This window comes from Saxophila tyrrhenica (genome assembly GCF_035928015.1).
Source record: "Saxophila tyrrhenica strain CCFEE 5935 chromosome Unknown scaffold_3, whole genome shotgun sequence".
In the NCBI taxonomy this organism is placed as follows: domain Eukaryota; kingdom Fungi; phylum Ascomycota; class Dothideomycetes; order Mycosphaerellales; family Extremaceae; genus Saxophila; species Saxophila tyrrhenica.
In genome coordinates this window covers 1,608,136-1,634,823 of record NW_027041735.1, presented here as the reverse complement: position 1 = coordinate 1,634,823, position 26,688 = coordinate 1,608,136, and the positions used below count along the sequence as shown (strand labels likewise).

General features: G+C 54.1%; 13 protein-coding genes across 13 annotated transcripts; 7 read left to right on the top strand and 6 right to left on the bottom strand.

Moving 5' to 3' along the window:
• Positions 1-1,265: 1,265 nt before the first annotated feature.
• On the top strand, positions 1,266-2,182 carry PET9 (ADP/ATP carrier protein; the record flags this gene model as incomplete). The annotated part of the gene is made up of 3 exons (XM_064799855.1): positions 1,266-1,505; positions 1,563-1,940; positions 1,997-2,182. The coding sequence occupies 3 exons, from the start codon at positions 1,266-1,268 to the stop codon at positions 2,180-2,182; spliced, it is 804 nt and encodes a 267-aa protein (XP_064662610.1).
• Positions 2,183-2,722: 540 nt separating this feature from the next.
• Positions 2,723-3,442, top strand: LTR77_002595 (uncharacterized protein; the record flags this gene model as incomplete). Its single annotated transcript, XM_064799854.1, has 1 exon — positions 2,723-3,442. One exon carries the CDS (start codon positions 2,723-2,725, stop codon positions 3,440-3,442), a length of 720 nt encoding a protein of 239 aa, XP_064662609.1.
• Positions 3,443-4,034: 592 nt separating this feature from the next.
• LTR77_002594 (uncharacterized protein) lies at positions 4,035-4,930 on the bottom strand (the record flags this gene model as incomplete). The annotated part of the gene is made up of 2 exons (XM_064799853.1): positions 4,035-4,240; positions 4,288-4,930. 2 exons carry the CDS (start codon positions 4,928-4,930, stop codon positions 4,035-4,037), a joined length of 849 nt encoding a protein of 282 aa, XP_064662608.1.
• Positions 4,931-5,349: 419 nt separating this feature from the next.
• On the bottom strand, positions 5,350-6,051 carry LTR77_002593 (uncharacterized protein; the record flags this gene model as incomplete). Its single annotated transcript, XM_064799852.1, has 2 exons — positions 5,350-5,385; positions 5,440-6,051. 2 exons carry the CDS (start codon positions 6,049-6,051, stop codon positions 5,350-5,352), a joined length of 648 nt encoding a protein of 215 aa, XP_064662607.1.
• Positions 6,052-7,000: 949 nt separating this feature from the next.
• Positions 7,001-8,405, bottom strand: LTR77_002592 (uncharacterized protein; the record flags this gene model as incomplete). The annotated part of the gene is made up of 3 exons (XM_064799851.1): positions 7,001-7,993; positions 8,045-8,185; positions 8,313-8,405. 3 exons carry the CDS (start codon positions 8,403-8,405, stop codon positions 7,001-7,003), a joined length of 1,227 nt encoding a protein of 408 aa, XP_064662606.1.
• A 3,002-nt stretch (positions 8,406-11,407) lies between these two features.
• On the top strand, positions 11,408-12,797 carry LTR77_002591 (uncharacterized protein; the record flags this gene model as incomplete). The annotated part of the gene is made up of 2 exons (XM_064799850.1): positions 11,408-12,042; positions 12,107-12,797. 2 exons carry the CDS (start codon positions 11,408-11,410, stop codon positions 12,795-12,797), a joined length of 1,326 nt encoding a protein of 441 aa, XP_064662605.1.
• Positions 12,798-12,903: 106 nt separating this feature from the next.
• On the bottom strand, positions 12,904-13,468 carry LTR77_002590 (uncharacterized protein; the record flags this gene model as incomplete). Its single annotated transcript, XM_064799849.1, has 2 exons — positions 12,904-13,388; positions 13,459-13,468. 2 exons carry the CDS (start codon positions 13,466-13,468, stop codon positions 12,904-12,906), a joined length of 495 nt encoding a protein of 164 aa, XP_064662604.1.
• Positions 13,469-14,031: 563 nt separating this feature from the next.
• On the top strand, positions 14,032-16,119 carry LTR77_002589 (uncharacterized protein; the record flags this gene model as incomplete). Its single annotated transcript, XM_064799848.1, has 3 exons — positions 14,032-14,621; positions 14,688-14,933; positions 14,988-16,119. 3 exons carry the CDS (start codon positions 14,032-14,034, stop codon positions 16,117-16,119), a joined length of 1,968 nt encoding a protein of 655 aa, XP_064662603.1.
• A 1,292-nt stretch (positions 16,120-17,411) lies between these two features.
• On the top strand, positions 17,412-19,768 carry LTR77_002588 (uncharacterized protein; the record flags this gene model as incomplete). The annotated part of the gene is made up of 2 exons (XM_064799847.1): positions 17,412-17,708; positions 17,753-19,768. The coding sequence occupies 2 exons, from the start codon at positions 17,412-17,414 to the stop codon at positions 19,766-19,768; spliced, it is 2,313 nt and encodes a 770-aa protein (XP_064662602.1).
• Positions 19,769-20,715: 947 nt separating this feature from the next.
• Positions 20,716-21,825, top strand: LTR77_002587 (uncharacterized protein; the record flags this gene model as incomplete). Its single annotated transcript, XM_064799846.1, has 1 exon — positions 20,716-21,825. The coding sequence occupies one exon, from the start codon at positions 20,716-20,718 to the stop codon at positions 21,823-21,825; it is 1,110 nt and encodes a 369-aa protein (XP_064662601.1).
• Positions 21,826-22,148: 323 nt separating this feature from the next.
• HUT1 (UDP-galactose transporter) lies at positions 22,149-23,419 on the bottom strand (the record flags this gene model as incomplete). Its single annotated transcript, XM_064799845.1, has 3 exons — positions 22,149-22,363; positions 22,414-23,195; positions 23,244-23,419. The coding sequence occupies 3 exons, from the start codon at positions 23,417-23,419 to the stop codon at positions 22,149-22,151; spliced, it is 1,173 nt and encodes a 390-aa protein (XP_064662600.1).
• A 676-nt stretch (positions 23,420-24,095) lies between these two features.
• LTR77_002585 (uncharacterized protein) lies at positions 24,096-24,617 on the bottom strand (the record flags this gene model as incomplete). Its single annotated transcript, XM_064799844.1, has 1 exon — positions 24,096-24,617. One exon carries the CDS (start codon positions 24,615-24,617, stop codon positions 24,096-24,098), a length of 522 nt encoding a protein of 173 aa, XP_064662599.1.
• A 490-nt stretch (positions 24,618-25,107) lies between these two features.
• Positions 25,108-26,050, top strand: LTR77_002584 (uncharacterized protein; the record flags this gene model as incomplete). The annotated part of the gene is made up of 2 exons (XM_064799843.1): positions 25,108-25,158; positions 25,343-26,050. The coding sequence occupies 2 exons, from the start codon at positions 25,108-25,110 to the stop codon at positions 26,048-26,050; spliced, it is 759 nt and encodes a 252-aa protein (XP_064662598.1).
• Between the last annotated feature and the right edge of the window lie 638 nt (positions 26,051-26,688).

The window sequence follows — 26,688 nt, the reverse complement described above, 5'->3', positions numbered from 1 at the left end:
ACGATAACTTGAGGGTGGCAGATTCGTTCAGGTACTTTGCATGAAGTGCACGAGGACGATGGGGTCTTGATGAGTCGGCGCACGGCTGCATGAATTGGTACTTGAAGTCGCTGAGGCAGGCTGTAGTTCACTTTTCATGATTTTCTTGTACACTACACCCGTCTTGCCTCATAACACACATGGTCGTGAGTATTGATCCTGTGTTTCCAAGTAGTTCGACCTCCAGATGGGTTGATGAAGAGCAGCTCATGGTGAACTCGTGATTGACAGTGCTAATTGCAGACTGGAACGTCTGTATAGAACTAATACAGAGTTCCACTGCGATTTCTTCGACTTTGAAGACAACAAGGCAAAAGGCAATCCCAACGACCAGGCAAGAGAGGGCTCTCCTCATATGCAGTCGGCCAGAACCTGGAAGGGCCTTCGGGAACGGGAAATGTCGGAAGTCGGTTGTTGGGCACGCTAGTCGCATTTGGAAGAAGCCTTCTTGCTCTCTCCTAACTAAATTTTGCTTCCTTTCCTCTCTTCCATCACTAAACCACGTCTCCAAAATCTCCACTCACAATCACCTTCTCCTTCATCACATCTACCACAGAGCAACACCGCAACCATGTCGACGGAAAACAAGGGCGAGGTCAACGTGAGTACACACCCCCGAGCTGCGAGCGCGCAAAGGCTCTGCATCTACAGCTCCATAAACATCTGCTAATACGAGAAATTCTTCGGGACTCTAGCAAGGCGAGAAGTCGTTCAGTATGTCCTTCGACACAACGAGAAGAGCATGCGCATACCAGACACCGCCGCCTCGACCTCGATGGAGCTGCTAATGGGGTCTGCGGCGCGTGCGCTGGTTTTGCAGCTTGTCCAAGATCGTGCTTCTGGCATGTGAACACAGCTAACGACCATCGCAGTGGGGATGCCCGGCTTCGTGGTCGACTTCTTGAGTACGTACAAACACATCTCCCAGCAATTGTCGCCTCGCCAATGGCGCGCGGTCACCACCGAAGCTCCGCATGGCGGGCGATAAGAGCTGGAAGCTTGGAATTCAGCTGGATAACAACTGATTCAACGCAGTGGGTGGTGTCTCCGCCGCCGTCTCGAAGACCGCAGCCGCTCCCATCGAGCGTGTCAAGCTCCTCATCCAGAACCAGGTTCGTCTTTTCCCAATGGCTATCTCAATGCATCCGCGCTTCAGAGCCAGAAGGCTTTCGCCAAGCCGCCATCCGGCATTAACATACTGACCACCCTTCTACTCACAGGATGAGATGCTGAAGACTGGCCGTCTCGACCGCAAGTACGATGGCATCGTCGAGTGCTTCACCCGTACCGCGAAGAACGAGGGTGTCGTCTCGCTGTGGCGTGGCAACACGGCCAACGTCATCCGTTACTTCCCTACCCAGGCCCTCAACTTCGCCTTCCGCGACACCTACAAGTCGATGTTCGCGTACAAGAAGGAGCGTGACGGCTACGCGAAGTGGATGGCCGGCAACCTCGCCTCTGGTGGTGTAAGTTGAGACAACATATCTGCACGTGCGACATGAATGCTAACCCAGTGGTGACAGGCGGCCGGTGCCACTTCCCTGCTCTTCGTCTACTCTCTCGACTACGCCCGTACCCGTCTCGCCAACGACGCCAAGAACGCGAAGACCGGTGGTGAGCGCCAATTCAACGGCCTCGTCGACGTCTACAAGAAGACCCTCGCCTCGGATGGTATCGCTGGTCTCTACCGTGGTTTCGCTCCCTCCGTCACTGGTATCATCGTCTACCGTGGTCTCTATTTCGGCATGTACGACTCGATCAAGCCTGTCCTCCTCACCGGTACTCTCGAAGGCAACTTCCTCGCTTCCTTCTTGCTCGGCTGGGCTGTCACCACTGGTGCCGGTATCGCTTCCTACCCGCTCGACACCATCCGTCGTCGCATGATGATGACGTCTGGTGAGGTACGTATACCTCTAATCTTCCTTGAACCTTCAATGTGCTAACCAGAATCTTGCAGGCTGTCAAGTACAAGGGTACCATGGACGCCGGTCGCCAGATCGTCGCCAACGAGGGTGTCCGGTCGCTGTTCAAGGGTGCAGGTGCCAACATTCTCCGTGGTGTCGCCGGTGCCGGTGTGCTCTCCATCTACGACCAGGTGCAGCTCCTCATGTTCGGCAAGAAGTTCAAGGGTGGCTCTGGCTAAGCGCCAGCTCCGATCCTCAACAATACCCATACATCAAAAGCGTCTGCATGCCGGTGAAGATTGCAGAGACATTGTGCGATAGGCGAGGGGGCTACTGGAGGTGGAAGAGTTGCGTAGACTGTGGAAACGGAGGAAGTGTGCAAAGCTGGGTTTGAGGGAAGCGAAGGCATAGCATTGTGGTTGTTTCCTGAGCGCGACAATACGTGTACCTTTATCCGTCTGCTGGGCCTGGCACACTCCTCTTTATCCGTGTGTATTACATTGGGCGTATGTTCTTGCTGTTAACTATGGGAGTATAGAATTCCTTGGTCCTTACTTCTTTCTCCCTTTCACACCTCTTCAAGTTATGTTGAAACCAGTCGTCCTGGTGCTCCACGTGATCCGACAATTTCTCTAGAGCTTTAGATCTGACGTCAGATTCAATGCGAACCACCTGCAAGGGACGTGTTCCTGAGCACAAGGACAGCTTGCAAGTGCCCTCTTCTCTGTACTATTTTGCTGAAACCCCAAACATCCGTATCAACGTGCGAACCTCCCAAGATGCCTCCCATACCAGTTCACATCAACGACCCAATCGTGCCGACCAAAGCAGAAGGAGTGATACCGAAGACCGCAGAGCAGCAAGCCCCTCCCAGCAACAATACACCGACAACGACCACACAAAACCAGCCTTCAGCATACCCTCCAGCACACCCTGGCGCAGCCGCCGTGCCTGCGCCCACACCTTACGCAGCTCCACCACCTCCTGCACCTTCAAGAACACAGCCAGCCTCCAATGGCCCTCCCCCACCACAACCAGGCGCCGTGCCTATTCCGCCGAGTCAGCAAGCATCGAGCACACTTCCGCCGCCTCCAAGAGCGGGGGAGACACTACAACAACAGCCTCCTGCAACAACCATGCCCGCGCAGATGTCCATGCCTCCTCCCCAGCAGAACTTCGCGCCCACCCACACCACTTCTACAACCTCAGCAACTGGTCCTACAACCGTAAATCTAGGCCCTGTAGCCTCGCAAAGCCAGAACCTAGACACACATCCGCCCGGCTATCGGCAGGACACGCACGCGCAGGAGCTCACGTCAGCGCAGCGGGCGAGTCTGGAGCAAGAGGAGCGGAGGGAGAGTGTGCTTGGAGAAGGGGCGGGAGAGGCCGTGGGTGGAGTTTGGGGGACTGTGAAGGGTTGGGTGGGCGCGGCGGGTGAGGGGCTGAAGGATGCGGAGGAGAGGGTTTGGAAGGGTTTGGGGAATGGGGGCGGGAAGTAAGATGAGGAAACGACTGGGGAAGAGTATGATTGATGATACCGGGCGTTCTGCATTGGACTTGATTACTGGGTTTGGGTGTCATGAGATACGACTGGGTAAAGGTATGGGCATGGGCACAACGGCGTGGGCTGATCATGTAGCCACCATGAGGGACTGAAAGTATTGCCATAGGCCCGACAGAGCGATGGGTCTACTCGAGCGACTGCCTCTCTAACGGCACCCATTTGATCACGCCAGTCGTTGGGTCACAATTTACATATTCGAAGTTCGCCTCTTTCTCTTTCAGGATTGAGACCTCGTGCCTGGAGGCAGTCGTCCGTCAGCAGTCATCTCGAGACGTCGGTGCAGGTAAGGAAGAATATGCTCACCATGTCATGAACTTCTTGTCCGGCCCAAAGCGTTTCGCGTGCGCTATTGCTCCCGTGAAGATGGCTAGATGGGAGGGATGGGTGCTGGCCCATTGCTCGAGGTCTTGCCAGTTTCTGTGCTGGAGTCGCAGTCAGCGTTTGTTTACATTGCTGGTCGTGCTTTGCACGATACTCACGAAGCCAGCTCCACATGTTTCTCTTATCGGAGTACCTATCGGTGCACATCAGCTCTCTCTTCCTTCCATTTCCGATGAGCCTGGCTTACCCTTATCGTCCAGATTCTGCAGAAGCCGCAACCCGATCGTACCAGTCTCAGCCGGGTTGTCCCAGAGGTACTGCATGCCGTTCATGAGCTTCCTCTGCAACCCGTCTTCGCCCTCGTAAGCTTCTCGCTCGACATCATCACATTGCTCCCACCATTGGCCGCTTCCTGTCGACTCTCAGCAACCACCACTCGAAGGACAGAATGCCGCTTACGGATATGGCACATGTTGTCATAGTTCGTCCCGGTCAGATGCTCCCCGATTCCCTTCGGCACCTCCCTCGGCCCTGTCGTCTCATCAGGGGGTTGGAACAGATCGGTGGCAGACGCCGGCAGTCGATCTCTACCCGCTCCCCAGTAGGCGGTTAGGTTGTGCTCGGGAAACTCGGATCCCGGGACTTGCGAGATGCCTGGCTGGTGCAGAAGACTGGCGTAGTTTGTCTCGAGGCGGTCGATGGGCGTTACGAAGTGCTCGGTCCAGAGGCCCGTTGAGCTTTTCTCATCGCCTAGGTCGTCCCATATTTGCTTAAGATTGAGGGATTGTATCTTGCTGCTGAAGCGTTCGGCGTCAGTCCAGTATGCTACCCAGACTTTGGAATCGATGATGTCGAAGCCGTTGGTTACGCGGAAGGTATCGACTGCTGTAGGTCTGTCATTGGGATGGTCGAGCCATTGTTGAATCGATCTCTCTGCTCGAGATGCGGCATTGGTATTCTTGCTGTGGGATTGAACGCCAATGTAAAATGTGTAAGTGTCAGTTATGCCGTCCGGCATCTGCAATGTCCATCTTGGTACTGGAACTTTGTGGCCCTTTGGCCTTTTGAGAGGATACCGTCTGTCATCTTCTTGGATCGCCATGGTTGACCGCTGCGCTGATGTTTGGTGGAAGATCCCAAATGACGAACTCAGTACAGCAGTATGACAAGCTCTTCCAATTGTAGCAATGCCTCTCCTCGAACACCTTTGTGATGCTCTAGAACACAGCATTGAACGACAGCGCGATTATGGCAGTCAGGGAGCAGTACCGATTACCCCTCGTAGAAGTTTTGGCTTTTCACAGCAGCTTCCTGATGCTTAATCGACTCTGCATGAGGTGCCTGTATATCTATATTCTATCATTCCTCTCTATGTCCTGTCCCTCCGGCCACTGTTCTGTACCAGTCCAGATTACAGGATCCAACTACTCCAGGCACGTACACGAAGCAGCAGATCACTTCGCCCACAATCACTGCTCGGACCGACGTCGACCGTATACCATCGCAAGCCAATCTCAATCATCACGCTCGCTTAGGACGTTCAAGCCAGGCAAAGCGCTATCAATCGTTAGCAGATATATTCATCAACTTCAAGTATGCCGAATAACTCACCGACTTAGGTCTATCTGCAAACCGCTCCGACACCTCCAGCTCAACATCCTTTTTGAACACAAACCCATTCTTCACGTACAGCCCCTTCCCAAACACCGAGCTCTCAACCACAGTGTTCACCCCCATCTCGTCCGCTTTCTTCAGCCCCCACCCCACCAACGACCCGCCAGCGCCTTGCCTCTGGCTCGAAGGATCAATAGCCAGAATATCCAACGACACCACGTGGCCCTTGTTCCTTACAATCGCCGCCCTCCTTTCCTGCACGAAGCCATCTTGCAGCTCCTTCACATACTGATTCTCCAACGGGTCGTCCCAGTAATCCTTCCTTTCCCGATCCTGCTTCTCGAAGTCCGGAATCGTGCCGGTGTACACATTCCACTTGGCCATACCGATGATGTTGCCAGTGCTATCAACGGCTTTGAGGAAAGTGTTGTTAGGATCCGTGTTATTAATCTCCTTGAAGCGTTCGCCGCCTTGTTTTCTACCGGCTTCGGTCCAGTGGAGTGGCCAGCAGGCGTCGAAAAAGGGTTCGTTGTGCGCAAAAGCTAGGGAGCAGATCTCGAAGAGACGGTACATGTCTTCGTCTGAGGCTTCGTGGACTTGAGTTGCCATGATATCTCAGGTCTAAGATGAGATGCGTTCGTTTTCGAGCTTCGGTGGCGATGGTCGCGGCAATATTGTCTCTCTTGGTTTCCTGATGGACGGAGCCAGGCGTAACGAGGCAGTTGAAATTGAAGTGCTCTGCTTACTTCAAGTTGAGCTTCTGTGGATGTTGAGTCTGGGAAAACCACACCGCTTCAAGTGACTCAGGATGGTTTTGACGTCACTTCCTTTCTGGTTCACCCGTACTTCTATGTATATGCAAGGCTACCAGCGCATCCTGACTGCTATCAATAATGTCAGCGACGTGAGCTTCCTCGAATATGGGATTGAGGCGGCTCGTGGAAAGGTTGAAAGGACATAAGTCCGGGAAGTGGAGTGCTGTATTACTCAGCCTGGTCAGCCTCCATGTTTGCTTTCGTGTGCTGTAGTAAATCATCTGTCTCTGCTTAAAAACTATACTGACTATAAGCTATGGGTATCGAAGCTGAACATGCCATGCAAACAAGGGACCGAAACAATCTTCGCCGGAACTCTTCATATCTCTCCAGAACAGTAGCAGTCTTACAGTTGCTTGATTCAGGCGCGAACCCGGTCAAGGTAGGCTTGAATCCACTCCTCCGTACCATCCTCATACACCTTCTTTGCGGCCTCCTGTGGTATTGTCAGTTTGTCTCGCGCTCAAGGAGATTGCAACAAACTTACAAAGTCCATGTGATGTGTGTCGACCCACCAACAATCGCCGTAGGTGCAGTGGCCTCTCATACGGCAGTGATGGCCGAAAGTACAATCGATGTCTCTGCATTGCTCTCGTTGCGGGCATGTGCGAGATCTTGCTTTGTGCTTGAGTACCAGTAGCTCCCCAGGCGAGAGCTTAGGACCATGTTTGTAATCGCAGTACTCACCTGCTTCACCTGTGATATTTCAACGTTAGTCTACTACAACTCGACACTTCAGCGATTTAGCCGGCGTGAAGAAAGGGTAACATACAGACGCCAGTGAGGTGGTGAGAGTTGCAGTACTTCTTCCCGGTCTTGATCTGCTCCGCGAAACGCTTTTCGGCTCCAGCATCGGTACGCGGCAGCTCCGAGTCCAGGCGCTCATCATGAACATTGAGGAGAACGCAACGACGAGGCGCAGACTTCTTTGATGCGATGTTAATGGTCTTGCCGTTCGAAGCGCCCTTTGCACCCACTGCTGCCCACGTTCCCGCCCCAGATGATGCGGAGTCAGAAGATGGTGCCGGGCTTGCCGACCTGGGCACGAAAGGAGCACTGTTGGCGGAGATGGCAGGCTTCGGCACCGAGATGGAACGAGTTGGTGGCTGCACTGCTGGTGGCAATGGTGATGGAGTTGGTGTGTAACCATTTGTTGATGCAACGGTCTTCGCCGGCAGGTCCGCAGACCGGAACACGGACGGAAATCGGACCATGGGGAAACCCAGAGCCATGAACCCTGGTTCGGCCGGTCTGGTCTCGATGAGTGTAAGCCTTGAGGCATAGTTACGTCTGTAGTTCTCCAACACCACGAGGTAGCCGTTGTCGTGTGTTGGCCCAAAGAAAACATGCTTGCACTGCGCGTTTGGGAGAAACACACGCAGCGTCTCCCGGATCTTGTGGTCGGCTCTCTCCTTTCCCTGTCCGACATCGATAAAACTGAACAGCGGTTGAGCGGACCCAAAAGCTCTGGCAAAGGCGAAGACCTCGTTGGGGTTCATGACCAGCCCGCAAGAGTGTAACTTCGCAGCGATGCCCTGAAGATTGAGCACAACCTGAACAACGACGTTCCAGTCATCCACGGCGGCGTCGGGATAAGTGGCCTTCAAATGGTTCTTGATTTCGGCGTGGAGCTGGTAGGCCGCGTCTGAACCACCATCTCTGCCCCTAGCATAGAGATAGTCTGCAAACGGCGCACCATCGCCGTCGATTACAACAAGGACGAAAGAGTTAGAGCCCTGTTGAGGTCAACGTCCATCCTTAACCATACTGCAGTACAAATGACATACAGAAGCTTGCTTGAATTGGGTGAGCGCAGATTCGTTTTGGTTCGCCTTGCTCTGCCACATTCGACGCGACTCCACTTCGTTGTTGTAGTCGCTGAGGGTCTCCGCGTACTTCAGCTGGAGGGCCTCATACTTTCTCAAAACCTAACAGATCGTTGCGTCAGCACTGATCGGGTCATGAGAAGATCCACCGTGCGCAGCACAAGACTGTAGACTTCTTGGGAGCGCGCGGGCACGCCGTTATGATGCCTTTCTCGCGCGGTGAACCCACCTCCGTAACAAGGGCATTGCGTGCTCTGTCAGAAGCTTGAAAGCCGTCCAGCTGATCGTAGTAACTCTCAGAGCTGGCGCTGTGTCCGTTCATCGCGGTACGCCGGTCGAGGGGTTGTCAGTGATGGAAAGCAGAGGTTTACGGTCGCATTGTTGCACAGGAGAAAGTTGTACGTTTGCCAGGCCAGGAACCAGAATCGCCAGACCGCTCACCCTGCAGCTATGATCGTCCTGCAGCACGCTAGGCTAGACTAAGGTAGCTCGATCGCGCCGCAGCGCCACGTCGCGAACCTAAACGCGGTAAACTCTGTCTTCCTCACGACCAGGGCATGCCAGCGCTTCCTCTCTCTTTCAATCTCATACGTCGACCATCTGGTCTCTATGTTCTAAAGATTCGGGAAACACTTTACTGGACCGCCTGCCCAGTGATACACCTACTGCCCTTCCAGTTTCCATTGTCCATCCTGCTGCCCCAAGCCCTTTTTTTCACACGTCAGGCACCAAAAACCTGTTAATTATTGCCGACTCCCCTTCCGCCTGGTTCACTCATACTGGCATGCTCCTATGACACTAGAGGCCGAGATCACGAAGTGCAGCTGAATACTTCCCCCTGCCAGACCAGTATCTTGGGTGTTTGGGTTATCTTGCCCGTACCTCCATCGCCTCAACCCGAGACATTTCCACCGCAACTCATCCTTGTGACCACTGGCGCTGCCAGACACCATCGTGCTGCGACACGACGCATTCACATAGGGTCGCTCTTTCAACTGGTTGAGGGGCATCAATGGCGTAGACTTCCGGAGTGGCCGCGAGCACAGTGCAAGCACAAAACAGTAGTACAAGACCATATCAACGGGAGCAACAAAGCGCGGCATCAGCGATGGGATAAACGCGCTCGCTTCAGAGCGAGCTTGATTGAATCCCTTTCGCGCCTCTATAGCTCTACAACACTGTATGCTCAAATGTGTCTCGTCCTTCCGACCATCTTTGCTTGGGACTCTCTTCCAGCTTACTTCGTCAAGGTCTTCACAGAACCGACACAATCTCCCAATCATTCGGCCATGGCCATCTTGAAAAACTTTGCTTCGATCAGGATCAATGCTGGCTTGGCTGGCAGCGCTATGGCTTCTCCAAACCTGACGCATCAGAGGTCTCGATTCGTTCCCCGACAGTTCAGCAACTCTTCCACGCCAGCAGCCATGCCTTCGACTGCTACCACCGAGTCGCCGCCACCTGCGACGAGACCAGCGGCTGGCACTTTACGTTCGTAGTTGGGACCGTAGGCGTTTGTGCACCGGGACAACGTTCCTCGACACGATCAAAATCCGAGCTGATCATCATGCAGTTCAACGTCGGCGACGGATTGAGCAACCCAGACCCTGCCGAATTCCGGGACCTCTGGAATACTGCATGTTACAACGCCGGGTGCGATCCGACTCAACCACAGACAACAGCAGAATTCACGGGACCGACCGACGAGACTGGTGAATGGGTGATGTCAAAAGTACTCACCGATAAATTCACGCTGCAAGGAAACTTTGACGGTACGGACGCAAATAGCGACGAAATCGTCATTTGGATCCTGAATGGCATCAGCGCGGCGTTGATCGCTTCGAAACAATGCCAGCAGGTCTCAGCAGAAGACGGAGACTGCTCGGCAACTGGGCTCGGAGGCGGGCCTTGCTTTCGTACAGTCGCGCGGGTACCTTGTTGAAGGTCGAATGAATCTCGCCAACGACGAAGTAGCGACACTTGCACAATGTCCAGCTACATTCAAGCCACTGTGTATAATCCAGATTCCCTGATGGTGGCCCAGATCGAGATGTCGGCGTCGACAGAAGGAGGCGATTTCAACTGTAAGGCGATGGACACTGCTATTAATGCTGCTGTGTTGCCTTTCAGCGAAATACCTTTTGCAAGTGGAGCTATATCTACCATCGCGGGAACGACATGCGAGTGATGAGCTCTTTCTACACGACCGAGGGTTGGAGAGGAGTGATGTGGGGCCCGAAGAGGCGATAGAAGGTCTTCCTTTCAGCCTCCAGCAAAGACGCGATGTAGGGGAGGATGGGGGAACTGGCAGCACCCTTTCGGTGGTTTTAGACGTGCACAGAGTGTGTTAATGCAAGCAGACAGCAGATTGACTGATGACGTTGGTTGCTTTGAACGCAAATGCCTCTGTCATGCCTTCACGTATTGTCTGCCTGACATGTTGGGGAGGCGCAACGTTGCGAAGGTTTTGCTCTTGAGGAGGTGCTATGACTAAAAATAGTCCTGGAAGGATCAACTGACTCCCGTCTCGGACAAAACACACCTTCGTACTTTGACGCCCATCCAGGGCGTATGGAATCAATCCTGTACCCAACTTTGCCGCTGCAATCCATGAACATTGCGGCGTGCATGCAGACAGACATGCTCCATACTCAACACTAGGCGTCTCCATGCGCGACGGTAAGTCTGGTGGAATTGGAGCCTTCTGCAACCCTAGCCCCCAATCCTACAGCTGAAACCCTGCACCAAGACCGCAATGCACAGCCCTAGGAGAGGCCTAAGATCTTTTACACTTTATCTCTGCTTCCTCTGTGTTACTCTCCGATCTTGCAGTGCGACTTTCGCTGCGATGTGTGGTTTGTGACCCCAACTTGACTGGCCCTCGATATCGCGGGTGGTAGCACCTTTGGATACAGACGGTACAGAATCAGTGGTGGCCAGCATGAGGAGGCATGCTGTCGTTCTTTACGCGGCCAGCGCGTTGGGCCTCGCCGCTGCACGTACGTGACACTACAGCTTCAGAAGGTAACTTCTTAACAGTGGTCTACAGAAGATGATTGCTCTGCCCTTCTACCGGTCACAGACTTCCAAGGACTCTCGGCTCTTTCGCGCTGCGAAACAATCAGTGGTAGCCTCACTATCCAGAGCCTGACAACAACTGTATCTCCAGGCGCAACTCCACTAGTATACCTACCTCTCCAAGAGGTCCTCGGGAGCCTCGAGATCTCAGGTTTGGCGACAATCGACGAGGATGGCACACCAGGCCCGCTCTCCATCGGTCTTCCATCTCTCCAAACTGTGGACGATGATCTTACATTCAGCAACATGGCCCTGACCAGCATTCCGGATATCTCAAGGCTCTCCCGGACCAAGTCACTATCTTTCAGGAACGTATCGTTCGACGACAACGACGTCGAATATGGACCTGTGGCGTTCCGCAACATGGCGTTCGAAGGCTGCGCCGGTCTGAAGAAGATCGATGCAAGGCAGGCTCCAAACAGTCGCGATGTAGAGTCTACGGCAGTGATCGTAGCCACCGATAATGCGGACCTGAGGGATATTGATCTTCGGACGTACGACGATGTCAAGACAGACATTACCATCCAGAGGAATAACGAGGATATATATGTCAATCTGCACGACGTTGTCAACGCTTCCCTCAACCTGAACAAAGTGGCTTACTTCCACGCACACAATCTCAAGCACATCCAAGCTCCGGACAGCGGCGGTGTGCAGACCATCTCGGACAACACGATGGAGGAACTCAAGCTTCCCGACCTGCTCAGCATTGAAGACACAACACTCGGGATTTTGTCCAACGTACACCTCCGCTCTATCGACTTCAGCAATCTGGAAAACTTGTCCGTGGTCAACATCTCGAGCAATTACTGGCTTCGAGATATCAATCTGCAAGGCTTGCATACTATCGGGACACTCAACATATCTGGACCAATCGAGAGGTAGGTGTCGTTCGCTAGCCACTGACTGGTGGTGGACGAGGAACTGCTGGCTGACAGAGTCTAGTGTATCGATATACAATGCCGAGACTGTGCAGATCCTTGACCAAGTGAACATCGAGCCTGACGACGAGGCTGCCTGTGACTCTGTGCCTGAACTGCCTGGTAACTACGAGTGCGGCACGCCCAGCTCCGCGCCAGCAGCTCAAAGCCAGTCTTCTGACGATGGTGGGAACGATAACGGTAATGAAGGTGATAGCAATACTGACGACACCGACGACAACAACGAATCGAGCTCTGGCGGTGGCCTGTCTTCAAGTGCTAAGATAGGTATCGGAGTCGGCATTGGCCTTGGTGGCCTCCTGCTCCTACTCGCAGCCGCATTCTTCATCTTGCGCCGCCGGAAACGAAACCAGCGCCGATCGCGAAGCGCCGCTGCAGAGGGGTATTCCATGTCCAAGCGCACAGGTAGGGAGGCCTCACCGCCTCGCTATTCGAAGGTTCCTGCAGCTACCGAGTCCATGCCAGAGCCGACGCCTCCCACCCAGAGGCCCTTCTCTAGACAGTATACGGACTACTGGTCACAGCCAGAGCGGAGGGTGTCGACGCCAGACGGACATCACGAGTTGGAAGAGCAGCAAGGACCAAGGCATGAGATGGACGCGAGGAGCTTGCAGGACATGGAGCTCGAGGATGATGGAGAAGAGACTAGGAGTCTCCAAGACATCGAGAGGAGTCATCGGCACAGCGGTCTGTAAGGAGTGCAGTATTGTTTCCCGGCGATCTGAGCGTAGGCGTTGGTGTGTTGGGTAGGATGAGTCATGAATCAGGAAGTGCTTAAGAATTTGTTTCTGCATTTCGAGCTCACACTGTCGTAAGCTTGATTGCAGCTACATCAGGATGCTCGTCAAACATCTTCTTCACCTTCACATGCACCAACCCAATAGTGACACCATCCTCGCAGACAATCACGGGATCACTCAACGTGCTCGTCCGCCCCAGATACTCCTTCGTCTCATCCTTCTCCTCCCATATCGTCGCTTCAAGGGCGGTAGGAGGAGGCTGAGACAAGAGCATATCCGTTATACTCTTCCCTTGCCCGGTTATGGAGCGAAATGCAATAGCAGGGATGTCTTGCCGAGTGATGATGAGATATGCAACGTGCTTGTTGCCCGTGCTGTCGTAGCTGAGATGCCAGAACCGGAAGTGGTACCTTGCGAAAAGTGACTGGATTACAGGGTTGAGCTGGGGTGCACGGAGACAGGGAGCCGTGTAGTAGCTGTACAGCTGCCGTGCGCGTGTGGCGTTGGCGTTGGCGTTGATGTCCCACACGCGCGAGGTCCGATTGTCTGGTAGATGGAAGAGCGAACGTTGGAGTTTCTTTGATCCCAAGAGGCATTCATTCCAGCTGCGACTGACCCCCGAACATCGTAGGAGATGTAGTAGAACCGCCGCGTTGCCGTGCGTTCGTACCGATCTTGGGTCCTCTCTATCGGTAAGAGGGAGTAGACCGCAGAGCAGGAATATAAAGATGTGCTCGAGCAACTCGGGCGTTTGGAAGACTCGTTCCATTGATGACGCTTCTTGGTCTTTCATTTTGTTGGTTGATGTCCTCAACGGGTTGAACAAGGTGCCGGAGTGAGTGAAGTCCGCCCTTGCTTTGGAGCCTTGATGTACAATTTGTGAGAGTGGACGAGACTGGTCAATTGATGAACGTTGGGCCGTTCAATCGATCGTCTTTGAACCCGTTATCGCACTCCGTCTTGTTACCATGGTCCGCCGTTACAATTGTTTTGTCTGTCTTCATTCGATCCATACGTTCTTCTCCCCGCGGCCTCACTTGCGCTTCCCCACGTACGTCATCAACCTCAAAAGGTGCTGGAGTCACGGCTTGCATGTGACAGTCAACTCCATCAACACATCCCTGGCAACTCCTAGTGAAACTGAGTATATCATCTCTTGAATATACAAATTGAAGTGCATGGCCCTACGATGACCTCTTCCAGCCTCACCGAGGCCCAATGCGCCGCGCTCCTCGATGTCCTCATCCACGACGAAACCTATGCCGAGATCGAGGACTTCAAAACCCCGGGGGTGATCAAGCAGTACGGCCCTCCTTTCCAGGACTCTACCTCCACATCGAGAACTCCCGTGCTGCAGACACTAGTCTCCAAGTTCATCCTCACCCTCCCAGGCTTACGGGATGTCTCACACGACTTCTGGAGAGTGCGTGTGAAAGACCTCATTGAAGAGCTCAGCCAAGCGGAATTGAGTGAGAGCTATGACAAAGGCGTGCTGGGAATTAGAAAGACGCTTGCAACAGCCATAAGTGCTTTGATCGAATATCCAGCACGAGGGAGTCTGTTCGGGCTACCGAAGCGGGACGAGGAGCTGCAAAAGGCAGAGAAGGGTGGGTATGATATCAGCAAGCCGGAGGATGTGCTTAGGAGCTGGCAAGACTGCCTGCAAGCGCTCGTCTATGGCAATCTGGTGGATGAGCTATTCAGTCGGGCTGCTGAGACAGACGACCTCAAGAAGCATGGAGGTCTCGTCCAGGGGATGCATGAATTCGTTGTTGTGAAGTAGGTACGCATCCTCTGCGGCTGCTCATATGATGGAGATCGTTGCGCTGACTCTTGTTGCTGCAGCATTGCTTCGCTGATGCACTACACCCTTGTACTATCGCCAGAAGGACCGACTCTACTACGCATGATTGAAAACGTTCACCGCCTGATACCTTACGTTGTCGTTCGACAGACACTCAAGATTGGTAATGTGGCAACCATGATCAGCGCAATGATGAGGGTCATATTGGCCAAGGTCAGTGTTGCAAGTGTCACAAATTGGATCGGACTCAGCTCGGGTGCAGACGAAGGAATGAATCTGCTACAGCAGTGAGTATGGACCTGCAATAGATGTGACGCTATAGATGCTAACGGCTGGTGCAGAATCATGTCACAAGTGCTCTCCTGGGACAAACGGGACCTCAACTCCCGCGCGACAAAGATCGAGAAGGCCTCCAACGGACCACCGAAACCCGTAATTGCTGCTCTCAAAGACTGGATAGCGACTCGCAGCCGTGCCGAACACGAGGAAGCCAGGCGGCAGAGTCGGGATGGGAACATGTCTATCATTGCCGTTATTCTTTCTCTATCATCGTGCCCATCTGCGGACGACATCACCGAAGCTCAACATGCCGCCACCCTCGAGTACCTCAAGCTTCGATTGTCCATCCGGGACCGTGACGAGATCGTCCGCGTCCTCTGCCACCGGAATCCGGATCACTTGACTGCCATGATCCAAGACGCCGTCGCAGCATACACACCGATGATCCGACAAGTGCACGAAGCTGTCAACCTCGCTGATACCGTCTGGGACTTTGAACGCTTCACAACAGACATGCTAAAGATGAGCAAGCCGTCAGGTCCGAAGGGCCAGGAGAAGCCGCCGACAGTTGAGGACTATGTTGACCTGCTACATCGACACCAAAACAGCAGTCACAAGTTCCTGCATCAGGTTGCGAAGAACGGCAAGGAGGTGACCGGCTGGTGGCGAGACTGGGTCAACATGGTCATCAAACAGTTCCGCAGGCAGCAGGATAAGCCTCCCGAAACGAGTGCAGTGGTCGATCAGAAGATGAGCGGGACCAATCCACGAGAAAGAGTGCAAAAGTCCTTCGCAAACCTCTCCGAGGCCGACCAAAGCAAGGTCAAGAAAGAACTCGACGCCTACAAGCGTTATCTCGACGACCTGCACACCGCGTCTGCAACACGAATAACAGCCGTCATCAACCGCACGCGGTCCACTCCTTTTGGTCCCGGTGCTTATCTCGCGCGCTGGCAAAATCTTCTCGATGCCACAGCCATCACCCCGGGTACTGCTAAGGGACCAGTCAGGAAGGGCGCGAACAAGGGCGTACGAGAAGAAGGGCGGAAGGACATCGAAGGTAACGAGGCAGGCTTCGTGACGGAAGAGGAGGTCGAGAAGGCCGTCGATCGGACGACGTCGGATGCGCCGAGTGTGGAAGAGACTGTGAGGTTGCTGGGTCCGAGGTTTCGGGAGCTGCTTGCTGGTGGGTGAGCATTGGTTAGAGGTCGTGTGTGTTGGAGCGCGCAACCGGGGAGTCGTGTCATTATACTTCCACCTGGTACTTTTCTGCAATGAAGAAGGCCTACCGATGCTTGAGCGGTGTTGAAGGTCAAGCGGTGTTCACAGTGCGCAACTTCCTTGCAAGCCATTCTCTCGGTGGTTCCTTTGCCGCTTCAAGAAGTTCGGCGCTCCATGTGTTGTCTCCGTTCGCAAGAGACTCCGGAGCACAGTGGTATTGGCTTGACTTCGGGCTGGCGTCGGGTTAAGTCGATCTTTTTAACTGTTGTCTTGGCGCCTGGCTAGAGACGATCGAACAGGCCGGGGTCTGGGTAAAGATGACGGGTCCGTCTTTTTGATGAATAGTGATCAGCGACACGACTGCCCCTGCTCTGGTGAGGATCTAGACCGATCTAGACCTTGACACCACAAAGTGACATGCAAACCGCCGGCATATAACGGCATGCCGATCAGACTTATCCGTCTGGCGCGGCGTGCATGCCTGTCTCCCCATTTGTGGCGCGGTTTGACCTGGCCTGGCTGCTTTGCACACAGGGCTGAAGCCGGACGATCGCCATTTGCTACAGATCAGCGGCAGCTAACGGCTGTCTGCAAAGCTGCATGAAAAAAGACAACTGTTACACAGGATTCCAGCCACTTTGCATGCCGTCTGCACGATGCTGCCGTCAGGTGATAGGAGGAACGAGGAGACACCCAGATGGACCGGCAGACTTGCGTTGCCCCTCCTGAGGGTGAACGCGGCCAGTCCTCGAGTGGCCGTAAATAAGATGCACTGCCGTATAATCGGTGCTGGCCTATCCTTTGGGCATTTCTGACAAATGAATACATACCAATTCGGCCATGGCTAGAACTGCCCTCCTTCGCCAGATTGTAGGCCTTGTGACGCTAAAGTACCTTCTCTGTCTCTTCCTCATGCTGCTGTACTGCCGAGAGTGAAGGTGATCGAGGAAAGCAGGGATAGGTTGCGAGCGAGGCAGGCGCCACTGTTGTCCACCTCGTAGTATGCCTTATGTAGCTGTCCATTACGTGAGTCTCTTTAGCGAGTGATATGTGTAGAGTATGAGTTCCGGCACGGTAAAGTGATATCCGCAAAAGTAAGGTGAGTCCTCGATACAACAAGCGCGCCCGCCATGCCAAGAGAGCTCGGGAGCTTGTTCTATTAGCTGCCGACACCCTACGGCCCGCCGCCCGACAACACGAACCCTACTGTGGTTACTCACCTCAGAACGCACGTCGACCCAGGACCCTGCTCTGGCCGCGACGACATGCGTAGTCTCGACGATGCCAGAGTGGCATGGGACGAGCTGAGGCAGTACAAGCGTACCAAGGACCTGAAAGAGGCAGTCCGACTCGATGGCGACTCTTCCCTCGCCACGGCCGGCGGAAGGTCTGCGTGCTGGAAGGTGTTCCTCCTCTTCGACACCCTTGATACATCGTCGTGGATACGGACGCTATCATCAGCTCGCTCGGCGTACAACTCGCTCAAGTCACACTTTCTTCGCCACATCGAGAACCCAGACGAGCTGACATCGGGCTACGACCCTCTAAGTGGTGAAAGCGACGTAAGACATCCACATTCAATGCTCGTAGCCTCGTCTGACGGTAGCTAAGTCATGACAAGTCTTCACCGTGGACGCAACTGCACAAGGACGAGGAGCTTCGTGGCGAGATACTGCAGGACGTCGTCCGCTGCATGCCCGAGAATCTATATTTCCGCCAGCCGGATACTCAACGCGCCCTCACCGATATCCTGTTCGTCTTCTGCAAGCTCAACCCTGATGTTGGATATCGGCAAGGCATGCACGAGCTCCTGGCGCCTATCTTGTGGGCTGTCGAGAGGGACGCCATAGATCTGGGCCAGAGCAGCAAGGCATTGGGCGAGGATGCTGTCATCAAAACCATGTTCGACTCGGAGCACGTGGAGCACGACACCTTTGCCCTCTTTGGCCAAGTAATGCAGAGTGCCAAGGTGTTCTACGAGCAGACGACTTCGGACGGCAATGAAAATCCGATGGTCTCTCGCAGCCGCCGCATATTCAGTGACATGCTTCCGCAGGTGGACGAGAAGCTGGCCACACACCTGGCGCGCATTGACATTGTGCCACAGGTCTTTCTAATCAGATGGGTTCGGCTATTGTTTGGGCGCGAGTTCGCCTTCGACGAGATGCTCACCATGTGGGACGTCATCTTTGCCGAAGACCCATCACTTGAAGTCGTTGATCATATATGCATTGCTATGTTGCTGCGCATACGCTGGGACCTCATTGAGGCAGATTACAACGTAGCATTAACGCTGCTACTGCGGTATCCCGAGCCAGGGACACAACTTCCGGCACAGACTCTGGCTCTGGATGGCTTGTACTTGCGCGAACATATGGACTATCACAGCGGGAGCTATCTGGTGTCGAAGTACACTGGAAAACCATTGGAACAAGCCGGCCGACCTGTTACGCCTCCAGCATTGCAGCGCAACATCACAACTATGGCGGTAGCAACAAAGGCATCAGCCACATCGCCTACTCGATCTCCAGGTCCTAATCGAAACCTTGAGAGCGTCTTTCAGTCTACCGCACGCAACATATACGCCCGAGGAGAAAAGCTGGGCATCGGCAAAGTCGTCCGCAGTGCTGTTGATGAGGTCCATAAGAAGGCTCAAGAGATCAGAGACGCTCAAACTCCAGCAACACCGCCTCCGTCGTGGCGACAACGAGGCACTTCTCGGACCTCCCTCGGAGCTGAACCATTGCTCACAAGGGTGCAAACATTAGAGGTCCGGAGCAGACAGCTTGCCAAGCTCCTTGAAGGCGCCGTCAGCGAACTTTGGGAGTATCAAAGAGCAGCTTCAGAGAGCGCCATGACTGATGCTGAAGCTCAGAAGGCAGGTCTGGAGCAGCTAAGTGTTGCCATCGCGAAGGTGCAATTCATCCAGGTGTATCTTGACGACCCTGGCATGCCGTTGCCACAGGAGGCCGAAACTACGGGAGGCTCGCCCCAGGCCGCGAGTGAAGGTGCTTCGCAGGCTGTCGGTCCCGAGATTGAAGGAGTCGAATCGACTCCGGCTTACTCGCGAACAGGCACTCCTGTTGCTACTGCTGGCAGAACTGAAGCTATCGAAGGCCGAGGGTCGAATCTGGACGAAGCTCAACCACCCAAGTCGAGTGTAGAAGGCCTCCTGGATCCAGAATCGTTTGCAGATCCTTCCCTTACCGAGACAGGTGCTCCTGGATCGGTAAAGGTATCCCCGGAAATCGTTGTGCAAGAGGACAATGCGGCCTCAATCACGAGCGAGAAGCCTGACCAACCCAGCAACAAGGATCAGCAGCGCCCAACGCCGCTCTCTTCTGCTAGGCCTCGTCTCGAACAAAGCTCGCTTTCCTGGATGCTTGATCAGCAAGGCAGCAAATTACGACAGCCTTCGCCTTCCGCTTCTGGTCGGGAGCAGGCAAGGTTCAGAAGTTCACTATTTGGTACAGCTCGAGCGGACGACACGGTATCCGGCGACAGCAGCAGACGGGTGAGTGGCGAAATGATACGTGGACAACCGCTAGGTGAGCCGAATGTGCAAGAGGACGCAGGCTTCGACATGGGAAGTTTGCGGCACAGCAAAGGGAGGAAGACTTGATCGATCATCGTTCGTGAGCTTGCTCGTGCTGTGTCGGCAAGGTCATATTCGCGGACCAGTCAGGCTCACGTTGTACCGTCACCCGGCTCACATTGCCTCTTTGCGTTTCTGGTGCATCCCCACATCTCGCGGCTCAGGATAAATGCCCGACAGCGGTTTGCTGCACCAGCAACCAGCCCCTCCACCGCTGGCGGTCTGGGGGCTTGATTGGCTACAGTCTGCAGTAGTTTTCATCTCGGTCGGCAATGAGCAGGACTAGGAAATGCAGTTTCTCGATTAGCCAAAGTCTATCAGATGCTCGGGATGCAGCTCGATCGGTTTTGACGTGTTGCACCACATGTTGGGAGATAATGCAACTGTCCTGAATATCGAGAACGCGCATGGCCAGACCGCAGGGCGATCAGTCATGTGTAAAGTTCTTCATCGATCTCGAGACTTCTTGGGAATCCACTTACTCGGAGGCGGCAATAGTGCATAGTCTACCCCGATGCGGCAGTTGCGACAACGTTAGAATCTTCATCGTGTCGAAACTCTACCGTCCGCTAGCAACTGCGTGCTTTCTTGAGCAGTTACCCTCTTTGTCATGTCCAAACTCTCTTGCCAGCCTTGCCGTTGTTCGTGAGCCGTGGGGGTCATTGCAAGGTTGTTTCACCGTTGCACGCCAGACCGAGTCGCGGGGACCTCCACGACTGACATCACCCTGCCATCGACTGGACAGCCGCTGCCGATCTGAGCACGAAGATCGATGACCTGGGAGCTGGAAATCCTTGCGGTCTGCAGGCGTAGCGTGCCCTGCCGCAAAGACGAGAACTTGGAAGCGCAACTTCTGCGAACATTGATTTCTACTTGCCACTTCATCCGGGAACAGTGCCAGAAACATAGGGATTCAGAAGCGACCTCAGCCAACCGGTGAGGCTGAAAATTTCGGCACCACATGCGTTCTACAAATGTCACCTCCTAGCGACAAGCCCTCGCAAGAAGAGGGTCAAGACCAGACTTCGCAGAGTACTGGACAGCCCAGCCGCAACGCACCACTGGTCATCGTGTCCGAACGAGGTCGCCACAGCGATGAATCTCGCCGAATAGTCCGCGCACAGGCAGCTCGCGCCAGCGCAGCGCAGAGCAGAGTCACCAGAGCCCGCAATCGAGAGGAGCGTGAAGGCGTACCCAAGGATGGCCCTCTATCGCCTGGGAGCACTGCGCCGACCCCCTCAGCCGAGCCGATATCCCCTGAGGCCTCGAGCAACCCAGCTAGCCAACTGACCGAGCATCCGCTGATCAAATGGCTGGTTGGTCTGATGGACTTGTCTCCGGCTGGTCTGCTCAATAGCATACAGACCTTGACCCTCGTCGGCCCGGCAGCGGTGGGCGCGGTAACTTCCACAGTCGCCAGCGGAATAGGCGGTGTGCTGGGAGGGCTCAGCAGCCTGGCTGGTATGCAGAGCGAACCAGCACGTCCACAGCTACCGCAAGCAGTACCGCGAGGCTTCACCACTCTTCAGCAACGGATCCAGATCTCAGACACAGTCATCGTCCTGGTCAGTCGAACGTCATGCTTCGACTTTGGCAGTCCGGGTGTGGAGGAGCGGCTGCATCAATTGCTGTTCGATATCATCATCAGTCACGCCAAAGCTCTCCTGACACCTATACTGGTTCCTGGTCACGCCATCCAAGGACACCTCCGAATCGCCTGCACTTGCCTTACCATCTTCCAAGGCCAGCGAGCCAACGGATCGGTCTTTGCACACGATTCGAAATACCAAACTGGACTTGAGGCCGCATGGTCAGAAGCCACACTGCTCGACCTCAATGCACTTGCCGAACCAAAGTCTGCCGAAGCGTCACTGTGGGCGGTCTTCATTATCAGTGTCACCACTGGAGCAACAGCGAACTACTTCCACCAGCTCCTGCAAGGCTTGTTTCAGGACTTGCAGCTACGCTCTTGGTTTCAAGTACGGAATATTCTGCTTGACTTCATATACCCCGTCAGCTTTTTGGACGAGCCGTGCAAGTCGTACTTCGACAGTCTGCAGTCGATGCAGATTGGTGCAGCATAAGGGACTGCGATCTACACATTATTTTGAGTGGGGCGACTGGGATTTCTCAATGCGAGAGATGTCTTCACTGAGAATATCACTTCGTGTCGAGCATGGGCGAGAGCGATGCCTACACAAGGAGACATGGCGCTGGAACTCTATCTTTCTCAGACCATCAATTTGCAAACTTCGAGGACAGGCGTAAGATGAGTATGCACTGCCGTGGAGTTCAGGGAGCGGCCTTGCGTCTTGCGTCTTGCGTCAGATCTGGTTGTCCAGCGATCTACGGCACGACATCTATCTCTAAGATCTACTTGTATTTATGAGCCAAATCATTAGTTCATTCAAGTTTTCTTCTTCGCCGCCTCCTTCGCTTTCTTCTCACGCTTGCTCAACTCGGCTTCTATGCCAATGCCTCCGAACACAAGGCCTACACCAAGCCATTGCATACCTGTCAGGCTGTGGCCGAACCACACGACCGAGATGATCATGGTCAGCATCTTTCGGGTGACTGTGACAGTCACAAGTAGCAGGCTGCCGAATATCGACAAAGTCATGACTGTTCGCTGATTAGCAGACGGATGGACAAGAAAACAATTTTGACCTTACAGATGAAGACCTGTCCCATGGCGCCACACGCCGCAAAACCTAGAACGTCCCACCCGACTGTGGGATGTCGTCGGACGAACGTAAGTGCGTCCTGGAGCTCGCCTGCACCTTTTGGATCCACACCCAAGTAAGAAGCGAAGCCGGACTGAACCAGGAAGGGTGAAAGCAGCAGGAATGATGAGGTCAAGAAGGTCGACATGATGTTCAAGGCGCACATCATCTGCTGCCCAGTATATGGTCGGAAGCGGGCGTAGATGTCGTCTTGAGTTGAGTTGGTGAGACCATCGAACAGTAGGTTGATCCCGAGCAGCATGAGGCCGTACAAGCTATTGCCATCCCCGCCTTTCTTCTTCTTGCCGCCGGACTGATGCAGCGTGAAGATGGCGACGCCAGCTGTGACAAGAGCCACAACGGCGTACTTGTAGAACGGATACTTCTTCCGATAGAGTGTGACGTGCAGGAACATGACCGGGAGCAGTTTGCAGGATTTGGCCAGGATGAAGGTGATATAGTCAACGTGCTGGAGGCTGGCGTATCCGAATGGTGAGGACATGGCCGAGGTGACAGCGACGAGACCCAGTGCCCAGACAATGCCCTTGGATGGGAAGACTGGAAGATCGGTGGACGACTTGCGAGTGAACAGGATGTAGATGTAGCCAAGGAGTGCGGCGAACGTCGACTGGACGGTGTTCATGACGACGGGGTACTTGAAGATCTCTGGCTTCGACTCGGTGCCATAGTTGGTTGTGGTGATCCGTTCCTGGAGAACTCCCCATGTAAGGCTGGACAGCTGTAAGCATATTTCTGACTATGACGGACTGGGTTCATACAAAGAAGCATAAATGCCGCCTACACAAATAAGCAGACTGAGCGTGTTCGCAGACGACGTTGCTTCCGAAGTCTTCGTGATGCCGACATCATTCTTGCCGCTTATGGGCTTGTCGGCGGCTTTCTTTGGAAGCTTGCCATTTCCGTGGCGATGCTTTATATCGCCGTTGCTGGCCATTGGGAGGAAATTTGAATGAAAGTAGGTGATAGAACACCGAAAGAGAGGCAGCACGGAACGCTATCGCAGTGATAGACAGCTGCTTTACGCCTTCAGAAATACTTTCTCTGGCTGAAGGAGAGTTCGGATGCTAATGGATGACAAGATGGTTTTGATATGCACAAGTGTTCGAACTAGGGGTAAACGGGCTAAACCTAATTGGGCAGGGTATCTCAGAAGCACGTGCTTCCATTTTGGAACAACATGTTCTGCTCTGCTCTACCTGCTCCAGCATTGTCTACGTACATTACAAGTAGATTGCACACAATGATCTGTCCTGCGAAACAGTCTCGCTCGCTCCAATGGGCTTTCCACCTCGGTGTGCTTCTTGAGCCACGCCAGCAGTCAGCCGTCCGCACTGGTGTGGTGGATGCTGATGTTCATGCCGCACAATCGCCCTGCTGCCGTTAACAACTACATCTCAGTCGGCTTCTCGATCGCATGACGTATCATTTTCAACCGCTCGATAAGTACAGTAAAGGTGTCCAGAGCTGCTTCGCGCCCGTTGCCTCTAGAGAAACGCTTTCAAGAGCAATTCACGTCCGGTACGCAGGAGCTGGAGTCCTTCGATAGCTTGCTGGGGCACTTTTATCTCCCATTGCTCAGTCCGGGTTCATATGATCGCTGTGTGGCGACATCATGAGAAGCCGGATGGTCCCCTCATGCCAGAGTGCTTAATGATCATCCAGTTGTTCTGCTTCCTCTCCCACGAAAGCACCGCCACTGCTTCTCTGCCCAGTCCACCCTCCAGGCCAGAGATTTTATACCACAGGAACACCGTACCCCTGCCGCGACTGTCATCCACGTCAGAAGAGTGGTTCAAGATCTCGACTCGAAAGTTGGGCTGAGTCTCGAGGTGCTTCTTCAGATTCTGCTGGTGGTCGTCGCGGGTATTCGTTTTGGGCAATGCGTCGTGCTTACCCCGGAATGCCGGCGACATGTGTTGGACCACAAGTGGATGCATGTTGTCCCGCTGGTTCAAGGTGACCTCGAGGATTTGCTTGGATAGGTCTTCGAGATATTCCCCAGTAGCTCCTTTTGGGGGCGCGGTGCTGTCTCCCGTGGTGCTGTCTTCCGTGGTGCTGTCTTGCTTCTTGTCATTCTCAGCAGAGGACTCTGGCGGGGACGGCAGGCTACCCTGGCCTGATGTAGAGGCCATGATCGGTCGTATGTTATAGAACGTTACACAGTGAGTGAGAATATTCGTGCTTTGTAAGAGTCAAATTCGCCTCGTCTGGAGCAATGTTGGGTCGATTGACGCAGCCGCTCTCGTCGGAGCGTTGTACCTGATATACCCTGGTGAAAGGAAGCAAAATGTTTGTGTACATGTCATACGGCCTGATGGAAGACTGGAAGGTGTCACTCGACAGCAGACCTAATTTTAGGCCACACGAGCTGGCGCGTGGATGACAGCATTTATCGCACTCGTTCTTTGTCTCCTGCTCCGCCGTCTGACATGTCACGATGAAGAAGTCGCCGAGAGGTGCCATCTCACCGCACAGCACATCCATCGCATAGAAACACTCCAGCTCCGCTCCACCCAGTGCGCTACGGAGGTAATCTGCCATTGAGAGCGTCGGCGCCGGCAGTAGTTCGTCGAGCCGACGTCGTACGCTTGCCCAGTCAGGTCAGCCGGTGGCTTGCATTGAATGGCTCGCCGTGGATCTGCTGAACCTGGGCTGATGAGCCTTGGTGGTCCGGTGAGTCATTTTGAGTCGAGCAAACCGCCTACAAGAAGTAGCTCTGCTGAACCTCTCTTTTCTCCCTTCTTCCTACAACCTCCTCGACGGACTCCTCAGTCCCACATTGTTCCTCTCCGGCCTCTGAGAGCAGAGGCCCAGCTCAATCCCTTCTACACCTCTCCCAGATACCCCTTGGCCTCAGGTAGAGGCCGACACCCCCGTGCAAGAATGGATTCTGCCGCTGCCGCAACAGTTGTACCAAGCAGAAGGGCTCGAACAAGCCGCAGATTGTGGTGATTACTCTGGTTATTTGTTCAACGATTACGACTTTAGCGATACTTCTTTTGGGACCGGCGATATCTTCGACACTACTACCGACTTCCTCGACAATCCTGTTATGCCCACGGGCGTTGATCTGGCGCTGCCTCAGCATGGTGGTGGCGGCGTGATGTCCAGGTGGCATGCGATCAACGATCGTCTGCTGGCGACGGACAGCGGGAGTGACCAGCAGCTCTTCTTCGGCGACCATAACAGCACCCATGTTGCCACTGCCCCTGGCCCACTGCCTTCGACCCAGCCGCAAACTACGGGTACCCACCACATGACTGCTTCACCAATCGAATCTTCCAATGACGCTGGCTCTTCCACCAACTCTGGCAAAACTTCTCTCTCAAAGAAGCGATCCTACACACCTCCTTCCACCACCTCGCCACCAAAAAACGAGCGCGAGAACAAGCGCCAACGCAACACCGAAGCCGCACGACGGTACCGTCAGCGAAAGGTTGACCGAGTGTCGGAGCTTGAGGACGCCCTCGCCGTCATGACGAAGGCCAACGAGGACTTGAAGCTAAAGCTAGCAAGGTCTGAAGCCGAGGTGGATGTGCTGAGAGGGCTGGTGGCCAAGCGATAGGGTGCTGAATGTGGCGGTGGTCAGTCTGTGTCAGAGTTGTGAGAAGACTAATGCAAAATGCTCCTTCGAGCTTTTCGTTTCAGACGTCATCAAGACTGTTTGTGTTCATGACTGTTTCATTACAGCGAGTGAGATGTGACCGTTCATCATTGCATTCGTATCAACAGTCCAACCGCAAAGAGCTTGTTCTTACCTGCTGTCCTTCGCCGCTGTATGTCTTATCTAAATTCTCTTTCCTTCGCACGTTGGACAAACGTATCAACGACCGATCCGTCGAATGATCGCTCTGCGCTTTCTTGAGAATGTGAAGCAACAGGATCTCGTTTCCAACCTCCCACCAGGACTGAGGGACTTATACGCATGCCCGGATTCCTCCCCCAACGCTTCACTCAACCTGAGCAACAATGAGCCATCCCCCGTCACCAACGCGTATCAATCGGCCGTCCAATGGCATCTCACCTCTTCCTTCTCTTACATGTTCGACAGGCTCTCAGTCCTTACCTGTGAAGATCCTCGTCAGCAGGTCGATCTTTCCTGATTTTAAAAAGGCAAGGTACGCAGTTGTAGCGCTGGTCAGACGATGTCGACAACAAGTATTGATCAAGGACGTGTTCGGCGTCTCATCTCGGCAAAATATA